General features: G+C 34.9%; 2 protein-coding genes across 2 annotated transcripts in view; one reads left to right on the top strand and one right to left on the bottom strand.

Moving 5' to 3' along the window:
• The window catches only part of CCDC146 (coiled-coil domain containing 146), a 59,831-nt gene extending 41,961 nt beyond the window's left edge, over positions 1-17,870 (bottom strand). The window contains exon 1 of the mRNA XM_062490824.1: positions 17,721-17,870. Coding sequence (XP_062346808.1) covers positions 17,721-17,870 — 150 coding nt within the window. The remainder of the gene's footprint in view (positions 1-17,720) is intronic.
• FGL2 (fibrinogen like 2) lies at positions 4,060-10,865 on the top strand. Its single transcript, XM_062491641.1, has 2 exons — positions 4,060-5,109; positions 7,784-10,865. The coding sequence occupies exons 1-2, from the start codon at positions 4,374-4,376 to the stop codon at positions 8,488-8,490; spliced, it is 1,443 nt and encodes a 480-aa protein (XP_062347625.1). The 5' UTR covers positions 4,060-4,373; the 3' UTR covers positions 8,491-10,865.
• Positions 17,871-18,497: the final 627 nt, after the last annotated feature.

Below are 18,497 nucleotides of genomic sequence, written 5' to 3'. Positions count from 1 at the left end.
ATGACTAGGAAAAATAAAATCCTAAATTCTTTCCCAAGGCATAGTTCATAACAGTAGTTTTGTGGCCCAGTTCATGGGAAAAAGCAATCTCTCCATGGAAAATATAAACATCAGCCACAATCAAGATGGTACAGTGGGTGAGAATATACTGCTGGCCAATTGAGTCTTGCATGGCTCAGAAAAGAGGGCATAGGAGACTGATAAGACAGGCATTTCAGGAAAGGACAGGGCTTTCCTGCTCTCATCAAATTTCATTTAGCTACAAAGCCAAAATCAGGATCATAAGTAACCAGCACAGTCTTACACTCCTGGCTTTTATTGGAGCAGGTTTGCAGGAACAAAAAAGGAATTTTTCTGAAAATACATAGGAGGGAGAGGCTTTTGTATTTGGTATATCATCACTCTGAAAGTGCATTTGGGTTTATTCTCTTTGTATATTGAACTAACTAGCATCTTCTACAGCTACAGATAAAGGAAATAGCAGTAAACTGACTGAGCAAGCAGATGTCATGGGAAAAAGTAGAATTAATAAGAACATAGTTTTGTAGTTCTACTGCTTTAAAAATATGGTCTTCGCCTTAACAAGTGATTTTCTTTAACCACATAAATTTATAGCATGTATTATATTTACAGTTGATATAAGTAAATATCATATCCACTGCTTCCATGTGCTCTTTGTCAGTGGCACCTTTACTGCCTGCTGCCAGAATTTATAAATAAAGTAGTGAACAATTTAAGCAGGTAGGAAAGTCATGCAGCCACTAGTTCTATGTAATCTATATCTGAATAAGAATATTTATAATATCAAATGGAATAGGATTGCCTTTCCTTTTGTGTTCTGATGTGTTCTCAGAGACATATGAGGAAGTTGAATAGGTAGTCCAGTGGACAACATAAGGACTGCTTGCATGAAGAATAACTACTAAACTAAGAAAGAAAACAATTTAGTTAATCAGAAAGAATTCTAAATCAGAATTTGCTTCTAGTATGGACTTCTGGTATATATTCCACATTGTGGAAAACCTGAAAATTAATCTAATTACTTGTCACTCTCTTTCTCAGTCAAGATGTATCACAGAATCACTGAAGTCTACAAAAAACATCAGAAATATTACTGCAGCAGTTGAATCTTAACACATTCCATCTCTGCCACCAAAATGGTTCATATGAATGAACCCCAAAATACTTCAGGTTTGTACATACCAATAATTTGAACTGCTTAGACAAACCTGGATATTTTGCAGCAATTTTTCTGCAGGAGATGTTGACTCCCAGAGCAAAGCCAGAAATCAAACAGATGCCAAGCTGTTGTGTTTTAAATTGCCATAGTCACTAGTTAAATTAACATCTGCCTACAGTCATAACTTTGTTGTTTTCTGTTTGACCTACATTCCATTATCTGCCTGAAAAAGAAAAAAACCTTACTCTAAAAATTCATGGGAAACAGTTCATGCTGGTTTTGATAAACCTTGGATAAACAATCTCAGACAAGTCTAATAAAACAAAATATATCACTTAACTTGTAAACTAGGTAGTTCTGTGAACAGAATTAAAATCTTCAGTAGAATTTCAGAGTATCTTGAGCTGTCAGTTATTTTCTTTACCTTTAGGAAGATGTCTGTATAATAAAGATATCTTTTCAGCCCACAGGAAAAATAAATCCTAAAAATTAGACTAAAAGAGATTAAAAGCTACAAGAAAATTAGCTTTAAGTAAATAGCAAGGACCTTAGCAGAGGATTCTTAGCTACAGTCATCAGCTGTTATTCAGTTAAATCCTTTCATAGCTGAAGAAGATTGGCTTTTGGGGTTTGTGATTGCTTAACTAATTTAAAATTTTAAGTATAATCCAGAACACTCTGCATCTAGAGAAACTCCATCTGGGAAGAAACTTTGTTTATAAACAAACAGCAGGTCTTATTTTAAATCTGGTCCAATATTTCTGCCATTAGTTAAGCTGAGTCAGCATCTCACAGTTTAAGACTACTCAGTGTCCTTCCTCTTTGCTGAATAAACTCAGATTTGAAAATTAATTTATTCCAAGAAGGATATGAGACATGAAACATGAAAAAGACTGTGTCATACTATTCTGGGTTCCTAAGAACGAAAAGAGATGTGACAAATTGTTGGGAATGAACTCCCTGACAGAACAGGAAGAAAGACCAGTACTCAATTATGAGTGTTCCAGGTAGGAGAAGCACACAGACTGGTGGGGAAATGGATCTTCTGGACTCCAAGCAGACTGGTGACAGCTTAGCAGCAGAACATCAGACCAATAATGAAATCAGGAGGATAAAAAAGCAACTCAAGATTAGTGAAGTCTCATCCAAAGGAGGAAGTAAATATCCCAAAAGAAAGATATATATGGGACTAAGGAATGGATGGCTCAGGACAGAGACGTTTGAAAAGCTCAGATTCCTCACCTTACTGTCTGAACTTTATTTTTACATTCAGTATGAGCAAAAATTTCTGCCCTTCTACATGTTACAAAATTCTAAAGATCATTTAGGCTTTCAATGCACCACAGCAACCACAAATTACAACAATATTTGTTATACATTGAAATATTTCAAGGCAAATCATAGAATGTGGTCTATCAAGGATAGTTATTATTCATTTTCCAAATACTGAACAGTTTTTCCACTTCAAAGTCACAAAGCAGATAGCAGAGTTAATTGTAAGATGAACAAACAAGAGTGTGGAGGGAATGTGGCTTCCCAAATAACAAGGGTTTAAGAAGCCTATTCTATTTCTAAAGCCCCTCCAAAGAAGCTGGTATAGTTTCCCTTCATCTGAAACCTTCAATAGCAGCCATACACAAGAACAAGCCATCAGAATTACCTGATTTTGGGACTGATATAATAAAAAAATAGCATCCTGTTAATCAAATAAAAAAAATTTAAAAGATTTACTGGCAAGTTAAAAGAATACATTTTATCTTTCACAAACATTTCAGTTTTGATGAGTTTTTAACAAAAGAAAAGTGATGTCAGCATCTCACAACTGAATGGCAGGGGGTGCCTTTCACCTCATTGCTGGGGAACTATCATGTTCTGACAGGGGGAGATACTGTTTTGCCACATAACTAAAAGCACAATGGCAGGTTCTGGGATGTTCATTTAGAATGTAAGAAAGGTATATTCAAAACCCATCTCCCAAGAAAGTGCCTAAAGTTTTGTGCTATGCAGGAAATCTGAAGGAATTGTTGCAGGGGTTGGACAAGTGGGTTTTCTTACCAAGCCTCCCTCCTGTACTATCAGTATAAGCATGTGGTGTGTATAAAAGCTAGTAACATTACAGAGATGATGAACTTGTGGGTTACATGTGTGACTAATGTCTGCTTAATGTTTAATCTGTGTTATGAGTAATTTCAAATAGGGTTTAGGGAAAGAAATGGTTCAGACTGTACTAATTAAACAATAACTGGTGTAAATACCCTTTACTCCTCCTGCAAGTTTACTCTTGACTGAGCTGTGAATGCACAAAGACACATCCACACAGCCTTGTTTTGAGGCACAAGGAAAATTACATAGCTCATTAAAACTGCAGAGGCATCACATGAGAATGGCAAAGGTGGCTGTAGAATGAAAATGGCAATTGTCACCTGGAGAAGCATTTCATTTGGAGTGATCAGACATCTAAAGTATATGATTAACTCTGAAAGTTGATATGAGGCACAATAAAAAGAAGAGCAATACCTCAAACAGAAGAGAGTTCCTTCCCTACATCTCTGCCTCACTTTACATTTAGAATTTGGGACATTAATCAGAACATCAGGATTTTCTTTGGGTTTCCTGTACAATTATGATCTCATGCATTAAAGGACAAACTGTCTTAAGTTCACTACCCTTCACTTAAAAAGGCTCAAAAAAAAGTACCTCAGATCAGATAATAGTGAATTTTAACTGTGGTGTGCCATAGAGATTATGAATATTCAGATAACTATTTTAAGGTGGGCTAGGTAAAATAGTAAGAAGAAAGTGCTGTTCATCCTCCTGAATTTGTGACTCTATTCTGAAAAATGTTTGGAACCAAAACTATATGTGTGTTTCAACATGTTTGGGGTTTAAAATAATTGATATATCTATTAAGGTAAAAAAAAATAGGGAAAAGGGAACTGACTGTCAGTAAAGTTATTCTTGTGATAAACCTTAAAGTGGGAAAAGGGCTGGTTTTCACTTTCTCTACCTGCTTTTTTTCCACAAAAAAAAAGAAAATCCATGTACAAGGAATGAAATTAAACTGCATAATTTACCAGCACACATGCATTTCATCATCTTGCTTACATACACTAGCTCTGAGTCAGAAATACTCACTGAAATGTGCTACTCTTGCAAGCACTACCTAACTTTGCTCTGCTATTAATCACTCGTGATGCAAGCATTCCCACCCATTTCTGAGAACAGTGTAGGCTGTCTGATAACTCACAGGCTTCAAGCTGCCCTTATAAAGTTCCACTTCTGCATACTTCCTCATACTGCTAGTTTCTCAGTGAAGATGAAGCTCCTCATTTACATAGTCTTGCTGAAGTCAACTCTCCTTTCTTTAACAAATGTTTTTGCAGTTATTTTAGAAGAGGAAGAGAATGCTAAAGAAGCAAAACTTACTGAGACTTGTCCTATAAAGCTCAAAACTAATCAGAAATGTGATGAAGGAGAGGATTGTCCTTATCAGATAAATTTGCCTCCGATGACCATTCAGATACCCAAAGAATTCAAACTGCTTGAGAAGACTCTCAAAGAAGTCCAGACCCTTAAAGAATCAGTAAACAAGCTGATGAAATGCTGCCAAGATTGCAAGCTGCAAGCAGATGACAACCAAGAAAGAGACAGAAGTAAGGAATTCCTGCTACCTAACACTGCAGAAAACAGTGAAAGCCAAGATAACAGAGTAAATGAACTGCAAAGCAAAGTTAACAGAATGGCAACCAGCTTAAAAAATGCAAAGAGCCAGATTCAGACACTGCAGGGTCGTTTGGAGAAGCTGAGCCTTGTAAACATGAACAACGTGGAACATTACGTTGACAGCAAAGTTGCAAATTTGACATTTGCTGTGAACAACCTGGATAACAAATGTTCTTCTAAGTGTCCAGCAATGCAAGCGAGACCTGGTATGTAATCTGTTAATTCTTACTGTCTGTATACGCTTTCTGTGCATTTCACTCAGGTAAACAATTTAAAATATATTTTACCCCAATAGCTGTGTTATTAACTTCACAAATATCTGCTGTTTTAATGTTTATTTATAGTCTTGTAAAACATTTCAGCAGCCACTAGAGGGTTACTGAGAACTGCAGGTGTTCAGTCCCTCCTAGAATTGGACTTCATTAAGGGATTTAAAACTTTTTAAAAGACAATTTTTTTGCAATTTAATAAATAAACATGAAAAATTAACTTTATTTTACACCATTATACTCTTCATTAGAGACACTAAATGTCAGTGACCTACACATATTTTGTCCTTAGAGGAGAAGGGGTAAATTTTCTCTAGGTGTGCCTTAGAAAACTGCCTTTTAATTTTTTCTCACTTCAAAACTGCAGATACTCTGAAAAGGGGTGCAAGACATCAATCATCAAGTGAATCTAGCAAAATGCTTAGTTTTTAACAGATGGATAATAAAATAATTTTCTCATCATCACAGCAAGCATTTGAAAGGCTCAGCTAAAAAAGCTTACTAACAACACTTCTCGACTGAGAATTTTAACACTAAATATATGATCAGTGTAAAACAGAAAACAGGTATTATCACTGAAAAAACCACTTTTTTTTCTTCTATCATTTAATTCTCCTAATAAAGGAATAGAACCAATGCTTTCTTTCTAATCTTTGCTGTCATTACAGCAAGATAGGGGGTTTTCTAAAAAGTCATAAAGTTTTTAAATTACATATAGGAATCCTTGAAAACAAGAAATGCTCCCTAGATTGTCAGCGTATTCTACCACTTAGATATCAAACACAAGAAGATAAAGCTCTCAAGAGACAAAACAGAAAAAGAGCAGGCTGCTTTACAGTCTTTAAGGTTCTTGCTTAGCATCCAATATTAAAATAAAATTGTCCTTCTATCTATACGTATTGAAAACAGAAGGATCTGCAAGTGTACAGTGTATGTATAGCTGAAATTCTTGAAACTTCTTCTTTGAAAAGAGTAAATAAGTAATAATAAAGGTAATGCTTTTTATCAATAATCAAATCAAATAAAAATCACTACAAATAAATTAGGTTCATTCAGATACAAAACATTCACAAAAAGAATGAGTTTTTTTTATTAATAATGGGCAATGAATCACATTCAAGTACAGTACTTCAAAGCAGACTAAATAACAGACTAAATAAATTTTTTATATTCCTCACATTTACTGAAATGCTGGGTAGTGTCAGGGCACATGATCATGTAGATACTCCTATTTTACAGCAACATGCTAAAAGCATTTTCAGCAGCAATATATTCATTATGAAAGCAAGCAAGGGAAACAGCTACAACTTATTCCTATTCAGAAGCTATCCCTGCATCCACTGAAAGCAAAACTTTATTTAAATAGGAGTTGAATTGGATTACAGAAGCATTTAATCTGAAATGTATATTCTCTGTTAATAACTGCTCTGAAATTTAGTCCACCAAAGATTTTACACAAAGTTCAATGAAATAAATGAGAATTTATTGTGGATTCAGATTTGGCTTTAAAGCCTTTGGCTCCTATACTTTGTGGTGTCATAAATGTCCAGTTTCCCAGCAAAAAAGAAGGCCTGACTCTTACTCCCTGCAGCAGCCTGAGATCACTCCTCCATTTCAAGAAGTAGTTTGTTTAAGTTTTCTAGGAAAAATTGCAACAGAACCTGCAAATGAACACACCCACACATTCAAATCTTCAATAGAAATGAACATTATGGGTTTGATTCTTAACTGAGAATGTCTGAGAGCTGTCCATATGACTTAAGAACATGGAATTCTAACACCAGGCTGTTGAACAGAATGGCATTACTGAATGACATGGATCAAAAAATGGATTTGCACTCTGAGGAAAAAGCCTAGGGACATCTTTCTTCTGAATAAAACACATCATCCATGGGTAGGAAAAAGGTACTGTTAACAGTAGATGCTAACATTCTTCCTTTCTGTAAAGCCAGCAAAGCCACATACACAGGAAAGCACCATCACCTTCAGCTTTTCAGGAGTCACACAATTACCACAACAGATGTGACAATTTTATTACTTTTTTCCGGCTTCCTAAAGTACAGTCAGCATTAACACACAAAGCATTCCTAATGATGTTATGTTCTCTATCAAATGATGTTTACTTAACAATAGCCAGGTCAACATCATTCCCACATGAACAGAGTTCTTACTCTGACATACTGCCAGATGGAGCTGTAAATTGTAGGCAGGTTGTGAAGCTATACATTTAAATACAAAAAGCAACGAGTGTGTAAACACAAAGCATTAGAAACAGGGACTGAAGAAATAGGGTTGAGATAATCAAAGATAATCAAAGGATAGAGTAGAGGAAAGGACAAAAAGGAAAGCAGATAATCAAAATGCCCTTATATTAGGCATTTTGATTTAAAAAGTAATTTAGATGGGTTTTTTTGACAGCTATCTGATGCAGAGATCCTAGGTGACATCTGTGATAAAGTAAATTTGATGGAAAAGGTATTTTGCACTAGAGCTGACACTGCTGCAACACCATTTCCAATGTAAAAGTCTCTCCAACGCAAGTTCTGTATGCCGTATCAGTCTGGATAAATTGAAATTATGTTTATTTTAATACTACCCGTTCTTTCACCAGTAATACAAATAATGCAGAGAGACTGTGCTGACCATTACATAGCAGGAAGAAGGAGTAATGGAATCTACAGGATTAGCCCTGATCCCAGAAATGAGAGCTTTGAAGTTTATTGTGACATGCAAACACATGGAGGCGGCTGGACAATGTTGCAACGGCGTCAGGATGGCAGCACTAACTTCAACAGGACCTGGAATGACTACAAACACGGCTTTGGGAATCTCAGCAGGGAATTTTGGCTAGGCAATGACAAAATTCACCTCCTGACAAGGAGCCAGGAAATGCAACTGAGAATCGATCTCGAAGATTTCAATGGAATCAGAGAGTACGCAAAATACGACCACTTCTACGTGGCCAACGAGTACCTCAAGTACCGTCTCAGCGTCCACGGCTACAGCGGCACAGCAGGAGATGCCCTCCACTACAGCAAGCACTACAACCACGACCAAAAGTTCTTCACAACCCCGGACAAGGACAATGACAGGTATCCCTCGGGCAACTGCGGTGCCTACTACAGCTCTGGCTGGTGGTTTGATGCCTGCTTGTCAGCCAATCTCAATGGCAAGTACTACCACAAGAAATACAAAGGTGTTCGCGATGGCATTTTCTGGGGTACGTGGCATGGTGTTTCTGATGATACCCCCACTGGATACAGGCAACCCTTTAAATCAGTAAAGATCATGATCAGACCCAAAAGTTTTGTGCAGTAATCATATGCATTTCTCTTAACTAGTTTGCATTGGATTGCACTCAAAATCATACTCAGTATTATACTCAGAAATCAAGTATTCAGTTATGTTTGGCAAAAGATTGTTCTATACAAAACAACATGCTTCCACAAAATATTTCCAGAGATTGTTTGACCCAAATAATGTATTAAAACCAGTACTAAAATACCTGAATACTTATTGCTAAAACTTAACACCAGTTAGGTCTTGGTTTTGTTATGTAAATATTCTAAACATTGCTTTTGGTGCTTTTACTGACTGTGATACACCACATTTTATGATTTAAAATTGTTATATTGTCTTCCACAAGTTGTGTGTGAATGAATACCTACATTTTAACCTGAAAATAATTCAGGGATGTAACTAATATAAATTTTTCAACACTTGGGAAAAAAAACCTAGTCTCTCTAAAATAGTCTTTTTCCATCATCTATCCTTCACAACTTCAAAGTTATAATACAGCAATATCAATATAAATTAGGAAAAGTACTAAAAATTATTATTTTTAAAGGACTAGAAAACAGAGGGCCACATGGTTTGCTCAAAGACACAAAAAAAGGTCTTGAAGAAAACAGAAAATGAAGATGATTCTTTAAATTTCATCCTTTTATCAAAGATTTTTCAAATAAGTTAATGGAAGAATTGAATAAAAGCAGAGGAATATTATTATAAAATCATAGAATTATTTAGTTTGGAAAGGACCTTTAAGATCATTGAGTCCAACTGTTAACACAGAACTGCCAAATACACACTAAGCCATGTCCCCAAGTGACACATCTACACATGGAGAGAGCATGTAGTGAACAACATTCTTGCTCTTTTTGGTTCCTCCAGTCAAACTCAAGATCCTATTTGACATTTGTAGGAGAAAGGGGCCATTATAAAGCTTATTGCACATTTTAGGCAGGCAGACAGGTAGCAGGAAGACACATCAATAAGAATCCATATTCTTTGCATTAATGCCTCCAAATACATACAAAAAGTTTCCAATGCCATTTTGCTTTCTCCTGAATCCTTTAGGCAAGTCAAATGTTACAAGATGCTTGTAGAGACTCAAGCTCTCATTCAAACACTTCTCAATCTAGATATTATTAGACCCTTAAACTAAAAAAAATTATAAAGTGTTTTGTAACATAATAAAAGGCTGTTCTCTCCATTTTAAGACTACACATTTTGTAGCCACTGAAACATAAAAACCTACTGTCAATTCTAAGCAAAAAAAAAAAAAAGAGCATATATGATTAAGGATTTGTTTTTTCTAAAATATAACAAATAAAAAAATCAAATTGTCAAATAGTGCAGGAATTTCAAATTAGAGATACTGTTATTAAACCTCACATTGTAGATAGTTAGCACAAATTTGACTGCACATATCTAGACCATGTTTCTATAAAGATAGTGACCAACATTGAGTGGAGATGCAATTTATCTTAGCAAGAGTTTCTTGCTTACACCAATTTTGCTTACACCAATCCTGAGATGCAGAAAAACTAAACTAAGACTCTACTTCTTTATCAGTTAGTGTGTGGTCATTGCTGGCAGCCCTTTTTGGATTAAAAGAGACATTAAAAAAAAAAGAGAGAGAAGATTACAACAAAAATACTATTGTTCTAAATGAAGAACACTGTCAATAGCTAAATTGTAAAATATTAATATATATTTTAAAGAAGTAAATACTTTGAAGGATAATTCAAATGTAATTTGGTTTTTTATATTTCAATTTTAAAGAGCAATGAAAAATTTTAATTGCAAGATGTATCATCTTTCCTTGAGAATATGTTTTGAAGCTATAGAATATTTATTTTGGGATAAAAAATAGTTGTCTAAACAAAATAAAAAAAGCGCAACTGGTGAAGTATTGGTTAAAAGAGCAAACATCTAATTGCATATGATTATATTTAATCATTTTGCATGAAATGCTCCTATTCATTATATGATAACTAGCTAAAACAGTTACAGTATCTACAAGCTTCTACTTGAAAATGTCTTTTTACTACTAAGTTGTTAGAAAATAAACTGTCTTTTTAAAATCTTGTTTAAAGGAAACTGTAAAACACTGAAATTTTAACAGAATAAACAAATGTGACTAAAATCACCTGCAAAAAAAAAAAAAAAAAGCTTTGTCTCATGTGTTTAAAAATAGAAAGCAAAACTAGCGAAAGAAATTGTAATGCTGTTACAGAAATCTGATTATTACCTGCCTGGAACTGTTGTAGCTGAATCTCTGTCAATGTGTTTTACAAAGTGTAAGTCCATCTACTTGTTGCAAACATTACTTGTTTTTTCTTGGTGTAATAAAATAAGAATGTACCACTATTAAAGCTGGGCTACTGTCATAGATGTATATAAGGACAATAAAAAAATTCGTATAAATAATTTTATTGATTTTCTGTAAAAGCTGAAGCAGTAAGAAAACACTGATGACCAGCACAGACGACTATGTGACATACCAAGAGAGTAATTGCTAGTAATGATAGCTCCTTAGAGATCTGCTTTATGGCCCTTCAGCTGCCAGATAATACCAAGGGCTGAAATCTCACTTTTTTTTTTGCAACTATTCATATTTTGAAAGAGGAAAAATTAATTGCCTAATGAGGAGTTTACACAAACTCTAACATGAAAGAGAAGCAAACCAATGTTTTGACCTACCAGATCACATACAAGAGCCATCAAAGCATGTGAATACAAATACCACCCCAAATTAAATCATACCATTTTCTATACAAAGAAGAACCCTCAATTTCTGCCTAAGGCTCAATAATTCAAAACATGGCTTTCAATCTATGGAAAACATCTATGTAACACTGATTAGTATATGAAAACACTTGTGGTTTTAATTCTGCTAATATTTAAATGGTGAAATTTAGTGGAAAAAATTACTAAGAGTTGGTTTGCTAGCAAAACTTCTATGGCTTGTTTCCAAAATATAATGCCTATCCGTTCAACGTGATCAGCCAAGGAGACTGTAATGTCTTGGCTTTCTACATATTGCTTAAACAAAACAAAACCAAAACTAGAAAAACAATCCCAAACAAACCAGAGAAGAAATGAAATGAAGGTTTGAAAGCACTGGTGCTTTTTCCTTCCCTCTTAAATGCAAATACCTGTTTCCTTAATTGTGTTTATTGGGAAAGACCGCAGTCAAACTTGGAGTGAGTTGAGAACAATACATAGCTTGATAAACTGGTGGGAAAAAAACTTAGTTTTATGTGTTTATTTGGAAAGTACCTTAAGATGATTGCCAATCCCTACCCAGAGCTCTTATGACAAATTAAACCAAAATCAAACAGAAGCCAAATTTACCTAGCTTCTATAATTTACATGTCATGGAAAAAATAAAGCAGGAAGGATGTGACTTTGAATTGTCTTAGAGAAAAAAAAAAAAAAAACAAAAATACCAGCCTACAAAGAAGGAGGATTCAAATATATTTAATATATTTTTCAGGGGTTTTTTTGTGTCCTTTTACTTTCAGGAAAAAAAAAAAAAAAAAGATAAAATGGCCTATAAACATAGGCCTGAAGACATTTACATAAGTTTTTAAGGAAAATGGCTGAGCACTACCATCTATAGGCCCTGCTAGATGCAAACACTTGACATACTAAATCGATCTCTTTTATTCACTGCTTTAATTAAACTTTTATAGTTTAATTCTGTTATAGTTCTTCTGCCAGAAGTTAATTTGGCTGTCACACACAATGGCAACCAGAAACAGAAAACGCAGTTTTAAGATGGTATGTCAAGTCAAACCCTCACACAAAACAAGAGAAGATGGAAATTATGAAAGCAATCATATTTTTAAAGTCCTTATTCATCAGTTTTTTCTGATCTCACTAAAAGACTAATCCATTTTGAAAATAATAATGGGAAAAATAACCCAAATTACCTGATTATGCTCATGTAATCAAAACAAACTGAAAGTTTAATTAAGATTACATTTCAGCAGGAATAGTGTGCCATCATTTAAAATTACACTGTATAAAATACAGTGCTTAACACACTTTAAAGCAATTACATTGAGTGAATAATTTTTAAGGAGAAACAGGATGCACTTTGGGAAACAGAAATTCTCATGCCTTTCTGCACACGTAATACAAAAGCCTCTCCACTCTGCAGTTCAATCACCATATGCTAAATCCAAATTCAAGGTTTCTTTCCCATGCAGATATCTAAGGCTCTGTTTATTCAGGAGTATTTGGACACAAGTGCTTTAAATAAGTAAACCAGAAATCTCCTTTTTATCATTTAAAGTAAACTCACGTGTGTAACAGATGATTCTCCACCACTGATGTTTTTATTGAATGTATTATTGGTTAACACTGCTCTGGCTTCCTCATCACATGGTTGTGCTGACATACAAGGCCAGGTAGAGCCAATTTTTAGTACAAATTTTCCTTGTTCAAATACATATTTTAGGTGAGAAAACAGAAAGAGGGAGATAGCTTTGGAATGTAATATAGCAATATACTTGTCAAGTCCCATGAGTACCAGAAATGGCTGAGAAAAGGCTAAAATGCAAGAAGATGCTACAGTAAAAGGTTATTCCTTCCCCTAGTCTCACACTAGAGAGCTCCAGTTCCTCTGTATGGTCTGAAATTGTCACACTTGACTTCATAACAGCATAGAAAACTAGATATCATACATACTTTCAAACAGGTTTTTTAGAAATGAATAGAAATACTATTTGCTTTGTGATAGTTCAAACACACTCAACCACTTGCCGGCCTTGTTTCCCCACAATGTCACCTGCCAGTGGTAAAAAGAACCTCTCCAGACAATGAGCATGTTACACCAGCTCTGTTCCCATTCCTACTGTTTGAAGGCAGCTGTAAATTCACCCAATTCCTCTACAGCTTTTTTAGGAACAATCAACTTTCCTATCTGCAACAATGATTTGTTTTAACATTCACAATATAAACAATTTCCTACTTGCTGGAAGCTGTTGCAAAAGACTATACTTTAGCTTACAGACACATTATCAGCCCTAGCTGACTTTCCAAGTGACCATCTCAATAAAGTCAAAAAAGGTTTATTTAATTATGTGCATGGAGGTGGAGACAACATCTGTCTTAGCTGTCTGTGCCAACATATTTATACACTTTTTTGTTGGGCCAGGAGCCTTTGAAGCTTGTCATGTGGAGTATGCCAGGATCAGCTTAAGTTTAAAAATGTTTGCTTTCAACATACTAAGCTGTGTCACGATTTTTGTATCTTTGATGAAGCACATACATATTCAGTGAGTACTAAAACAAATTATGCACTCCTATAGTTACCATGAAAAAATAAAGTGATGATCATACTTTATAATAGCAAAAAGCACGTTACAGAATGTGTATGGGGACAGAAATTAAAATGGTGTTTTATGTTAAAAAAAAAAATCTATCCTAATCTACCAAGGCAGCTTTTCTAGGAAACTTTTCATTTGAAGATAAATAAACTTTCTTTTAAAGGAAACTTGTTTACACACACCATTTAACCTGAGTTAGGAGAGAATTAAAAACCAGTTTGTTACCAAAAGAAATTGAAAACAACTGTAATTTCTAAAATGCTGTTAGATGTCATTATGCCACTGAAGAAGTATATGAAATACTGATTCTTAGTATTTATATTTGAAAGTTGTAGCCAACCTTTATGTGACTTCCTCTTCCTTCCTGCAGCACAGATGACAAAAAGGAGAAAAATGAGAAGTACTTTTTTCCCCTAAACAACATTCAAACACATGCATCTTTGGCATTAAAGCTCTTAGAGATAGCAGATAGACATGAATCAGCATCAGATAATCAGAAACAAAATGTGCTTGAGAATTCTTTGTCATAGTGCTGATTTTTTGCTAAACATGGTTGAGATTTTGGTTAGCATATTTATTAGCTGTTCAACCACTTTTTTGGCAATCAGGAGTATAAATTCACTAATCTCAGAAAGAATCTGAGTTTCAAAATAGTAATGAAAAATGTTAATGAAAGGTTCTTTCTCCTTCTTGATGGCAATAGGACACTTGGACATCAGAGATGAAGAAATGGAGCATGATAGTGAGAACTTCCATCAAAAAAAAACCAGCACAAATGAAAGATTTGATGCTGGTATCAGATAAGGGGAACTGACCATTTTATAGGATATAGAGTGCAACAGTTTGCAATAGACCAGTCAGGAAAACCTCTTAAAGGAGTTTATTCTTCTGCATGTTTAGATTTAGCAAATAAATGAATGATGTTTGTTAGCAGGAAGGGATTATTGTTGTACCTTCCAAACAAGGTATCGACTCACTGGATCTGGAAAACAGCAAAGCACTTTTCCTTCACAAGTGCACTATTCTGCAGAATTAATAGCTGAGAGTGTCCACAGCAAAGGCATGCAAGATAAATGTTGCAGAATATTTTTTTTTTCTGGCATAGTTTTAAAAATGGATGTACACATTTGACTAAACTACCTTTCTAGCCTAAGAACATACCAACAACAGGAAGGGAAAGAAAAAGTACAAGACACTGCCTTGAGTATGAACACCTCAAACTGGGAGAAGAGACCCACCATTTCTTTTTTTTTGAGATTTTTTGTTTGATTCTCTATCAGATTGGGAAGATATAGAGAGGAGGGGTCTTTTGTTGTGTCTGGGATTTTGATTTGGGCAACAAAATAAGACTTAAGCAATAGAAGAGGAATTGAAAATGGTAAAAGATTACAAATGAAACATCTACAATATCATTATGACAAATGATGTTTTATTTATGCATGTTCCCATTAAAACTAGATCAGGTGGAGGAAAGTAAAACACAACTTGAGTGGCCAAAGGGGAAAAAATGTTACTGTGAAATATGGTGAAACATAAAAATTACAGGGACAAAAATGAAGAGAAGGAGCAGGAGACAATTTGTTAACTGGCCTTTCTAAAATTTTCATTCTGCATAATCTTGTCTTTTTGAGAATTTAATCCAGTTTCATGTCACATTTGGTTGCTTTTTCTAGTCAAATGACATTTTCAGTTTGTCCTCTGCTGTTTTTGCAGTAACAGCATTGTTGTAGCAAGGATGATACAAAGATAAAGGGAGAGGTTAAATGTATTGTATTACCATCTGTTGCAAAAAATTTATAAATTTGTAGGCAATGGTTGATTACAATTTTAGATCATTTTGTTGAAGCTGACTACTACTAAATATCCATTTACTAAAATTAATGCTTCCTTAAATTTAGACAATGTACATGCATGATAAAATTAATTTTTTTTTTGCTGCCTTCTAAGAATCAGATTACATATACATGGCCTATAATGCACTAAAATCAAAATGAAACCAGCATAATTTATTGCATCCTAATGTAGCATTTATTTAAGTAATATATTTCTTTCATCACACAGGTACAAGACTATGTAGTTTTCCATGAAAGTTATTAGCAGATGCAGATTGATTTATTTCTAACACTAGAAGACAAGATGAGGAAAGATTAACAATTCAAGAAATTCAACTGAAAGTATTACAGCAAAGATCTTTATTCCAAGGACATAACAACAAAGGCTAAAAGAAGTGGAAAGTTCATTTTGTGAATCTGTGGCAATACCTTAACCAACAGAACAGGAGGTGACAACTTGGTAATAAATAAAAACACTTGGTGAGAAGAAGTAATGATGAATTGGGTGGCTTTTGTTTGAACTTCATCAAGTATTTAATATTTCTACCTAACCCACAAAGCTAAACAATGTTACTATGTTTTATTAAAAAGAAAGAGTGTGCATGTTTGACTTCTTGCTCTTTTTATGTTTGACTATCTGCTGCTTACACTGGCTTGATGGGAAGAGAGCACATATCTGCTTTTAAAGAAATCTTATAATAACAAAAGGTGTCTCTTCTGATAAATAACATGCTGTACTGGCATAAATGACCAGTCAGTGAAACTGAGATAATATGATACAATTCTGCTTCTGTGGAAAAATCCTGAAAGCTATTCCAAGTAGTTGAAGCCAGCAGCAATGGAAGATCCCCTATGGTGACTGAAGTAATATATTTATCCCTGAATTATGTATAAAGTCCAACAAAAGAAAACAAATACATCAGTGGAAGAGAAGAAATGTGAATAAGTGAGGAAAAGCCAAACTCACCGGTAAAGTACAAGTGCAAGCTGTTGCCCTGGAAATAAAGGGAGTTTGTGCTGCAACAATACTGGAAGATGTGGGCTCCCTATACACTGGCACTAGACTGAAAGCATCAGCTTCAAGCTATGTTCAGTATGATCTAATAGCAGGATAGCAAAGGGCCAGTCCTATTTTCTCCTTCACTACAAATTCCTGCCCTGTCCTTTCTCCTGACTTTAGACTGTAGGCAGAGAGTGAGAGCCAGGGTGGCAAATTGATCTGACAGATCCCAGATGGAAAGAGTCCAAGGTAAAGCAACTTTAGGTAAGAACATCAAGAAAAACATGAAGTATGAACAAAGCCTGATAAGGATATGAGATGTACATTTTTATTAGAAAGAGGGCAGAAATTGGCTGGCCTTCCCTTTTAATGTGGGAAAGGCAAGAAGAAAGCTGTATTATTCACTACAAAGGAAACTTAAACTGGGCTATAGGGAAAAGTTTATATAAAACCCTGGCAATGATGACATGATGGAAAAGAGCTATCTCCACCAATTAAAGATTTAAGAACAAATTAGACAAATATCTGCTGAGAATCTACTTCAGTGCCAACTTTGGATTAGATTATCTCTTAATGACTCTTGTGGCCTTATATTTTTAAGGATTCCATTTGATATATATTTGATATTTAAAATTTAAAAATACTTCGAGTATTCCAAAAGATTCCTTAACACAAAAAAATCACAAAAGAAACTGAGCTCCAAAAGGTTTCTTCTATCACCATCATTAACTAATAGCGCCTCAGGAGCCACTTACCTGTGATTTTTCCTGCAGCTATGGAGCCCTTTAAAAAACCATGCAATTACCTCTACAGATAGGGTACTACAAGACCAAAACCAAGACATCTGTATTCTCATTCCCCTTAAGGCCATGATCACTGAAAAAAAAACCCATGATTATCTATCAAGCACAGAATCCCCAGCAAGAATATGACACTGCTTCACAAAATTTTCTTACCACTTAGAAAAAAAATCAAAGAAATGGCAATGACATAGATAGTCCATGGTAACAACCTTCAATTATTAACAGCAGAAGATACACCTCAGAATAATTACTTTGCACTGTTACAGACAGAGAAATCTGGGGCACACAATACCTCATCTAAACACTGAAATGCAGGACTTGCTGTCACGTCAGTAGGTCCCTCTTCCTGGCTAGGAGCTGCTGCAGTCAGCACACAGGTAGGTGACTCATTCTCAGCTGCCAGTTCTGTGTCAGTGAGCCTTCCTTCATCAGCCTGACTCATTGTTTAAAGCTCTAGAAAGCAACAAAAATACCAGTACAGTTCTGTAGATCCAGGAATATATATGATAGTGAAAGATAAATGTGTAAGTGTAAAAATCATTGTATCAACATGTCAGATCCACGTTCAAACCATGGAAGTCACAATGTGAGCAAACTAGGTAAGTCTACAGTTATAACTTCATGAAAGACTTCATGCAAGAGGCTGCACTATCACTCGATCATCCTCTCGAGTATTTTTAAAATATCCTGAAGAAAGCTCTTATTCCAGTTAGGTAACACAGTCTTTCAATAAATGCACAGAGAGGGAAATTTAATAAGGTTGGAACAAGCAGGGCTGTTGGAAAACATAATTTTGCTATATTTATGTCATAGAAAATCCCATATTCATATCTGTCATTTAGGAATAGAAACCTCTAAGATACTTTCATTAGAAAGAGTTAGATCGAGGACATTCAGTACTTAACTTCTCAGCAAGATGAGACTTAATCCCATAAAGTTTCTACAGTTTCACTTCATGTTTTTTATCTTAGTCCAGCATCTGAGAATTATGTTCCCAAGCTTCAATCATCAGAACTCTTTGAGGTATATGAAAATGCCAAGCTGGATGAGGGACATGGGAGATGGAATA

This window comes from Cinclus cinclus, chromosome 4 (assembly GCF_963662255.1).
Source record: "Cinclus cinclus chromosome 4, bCinCin1.1, whole genome shotgun sequence".
Lineage (NCBI taxonomy): Eukaryota > Metazoa > Chordata > Aves > Passeriformes > Cinclidae > Cinclus > Cinclus cinclus.
The sequence above is the reverse complement of the archived record's forward strand: the minus strand, read 5'-3'. Positions and strand labels throughout refer to the sequence as shown.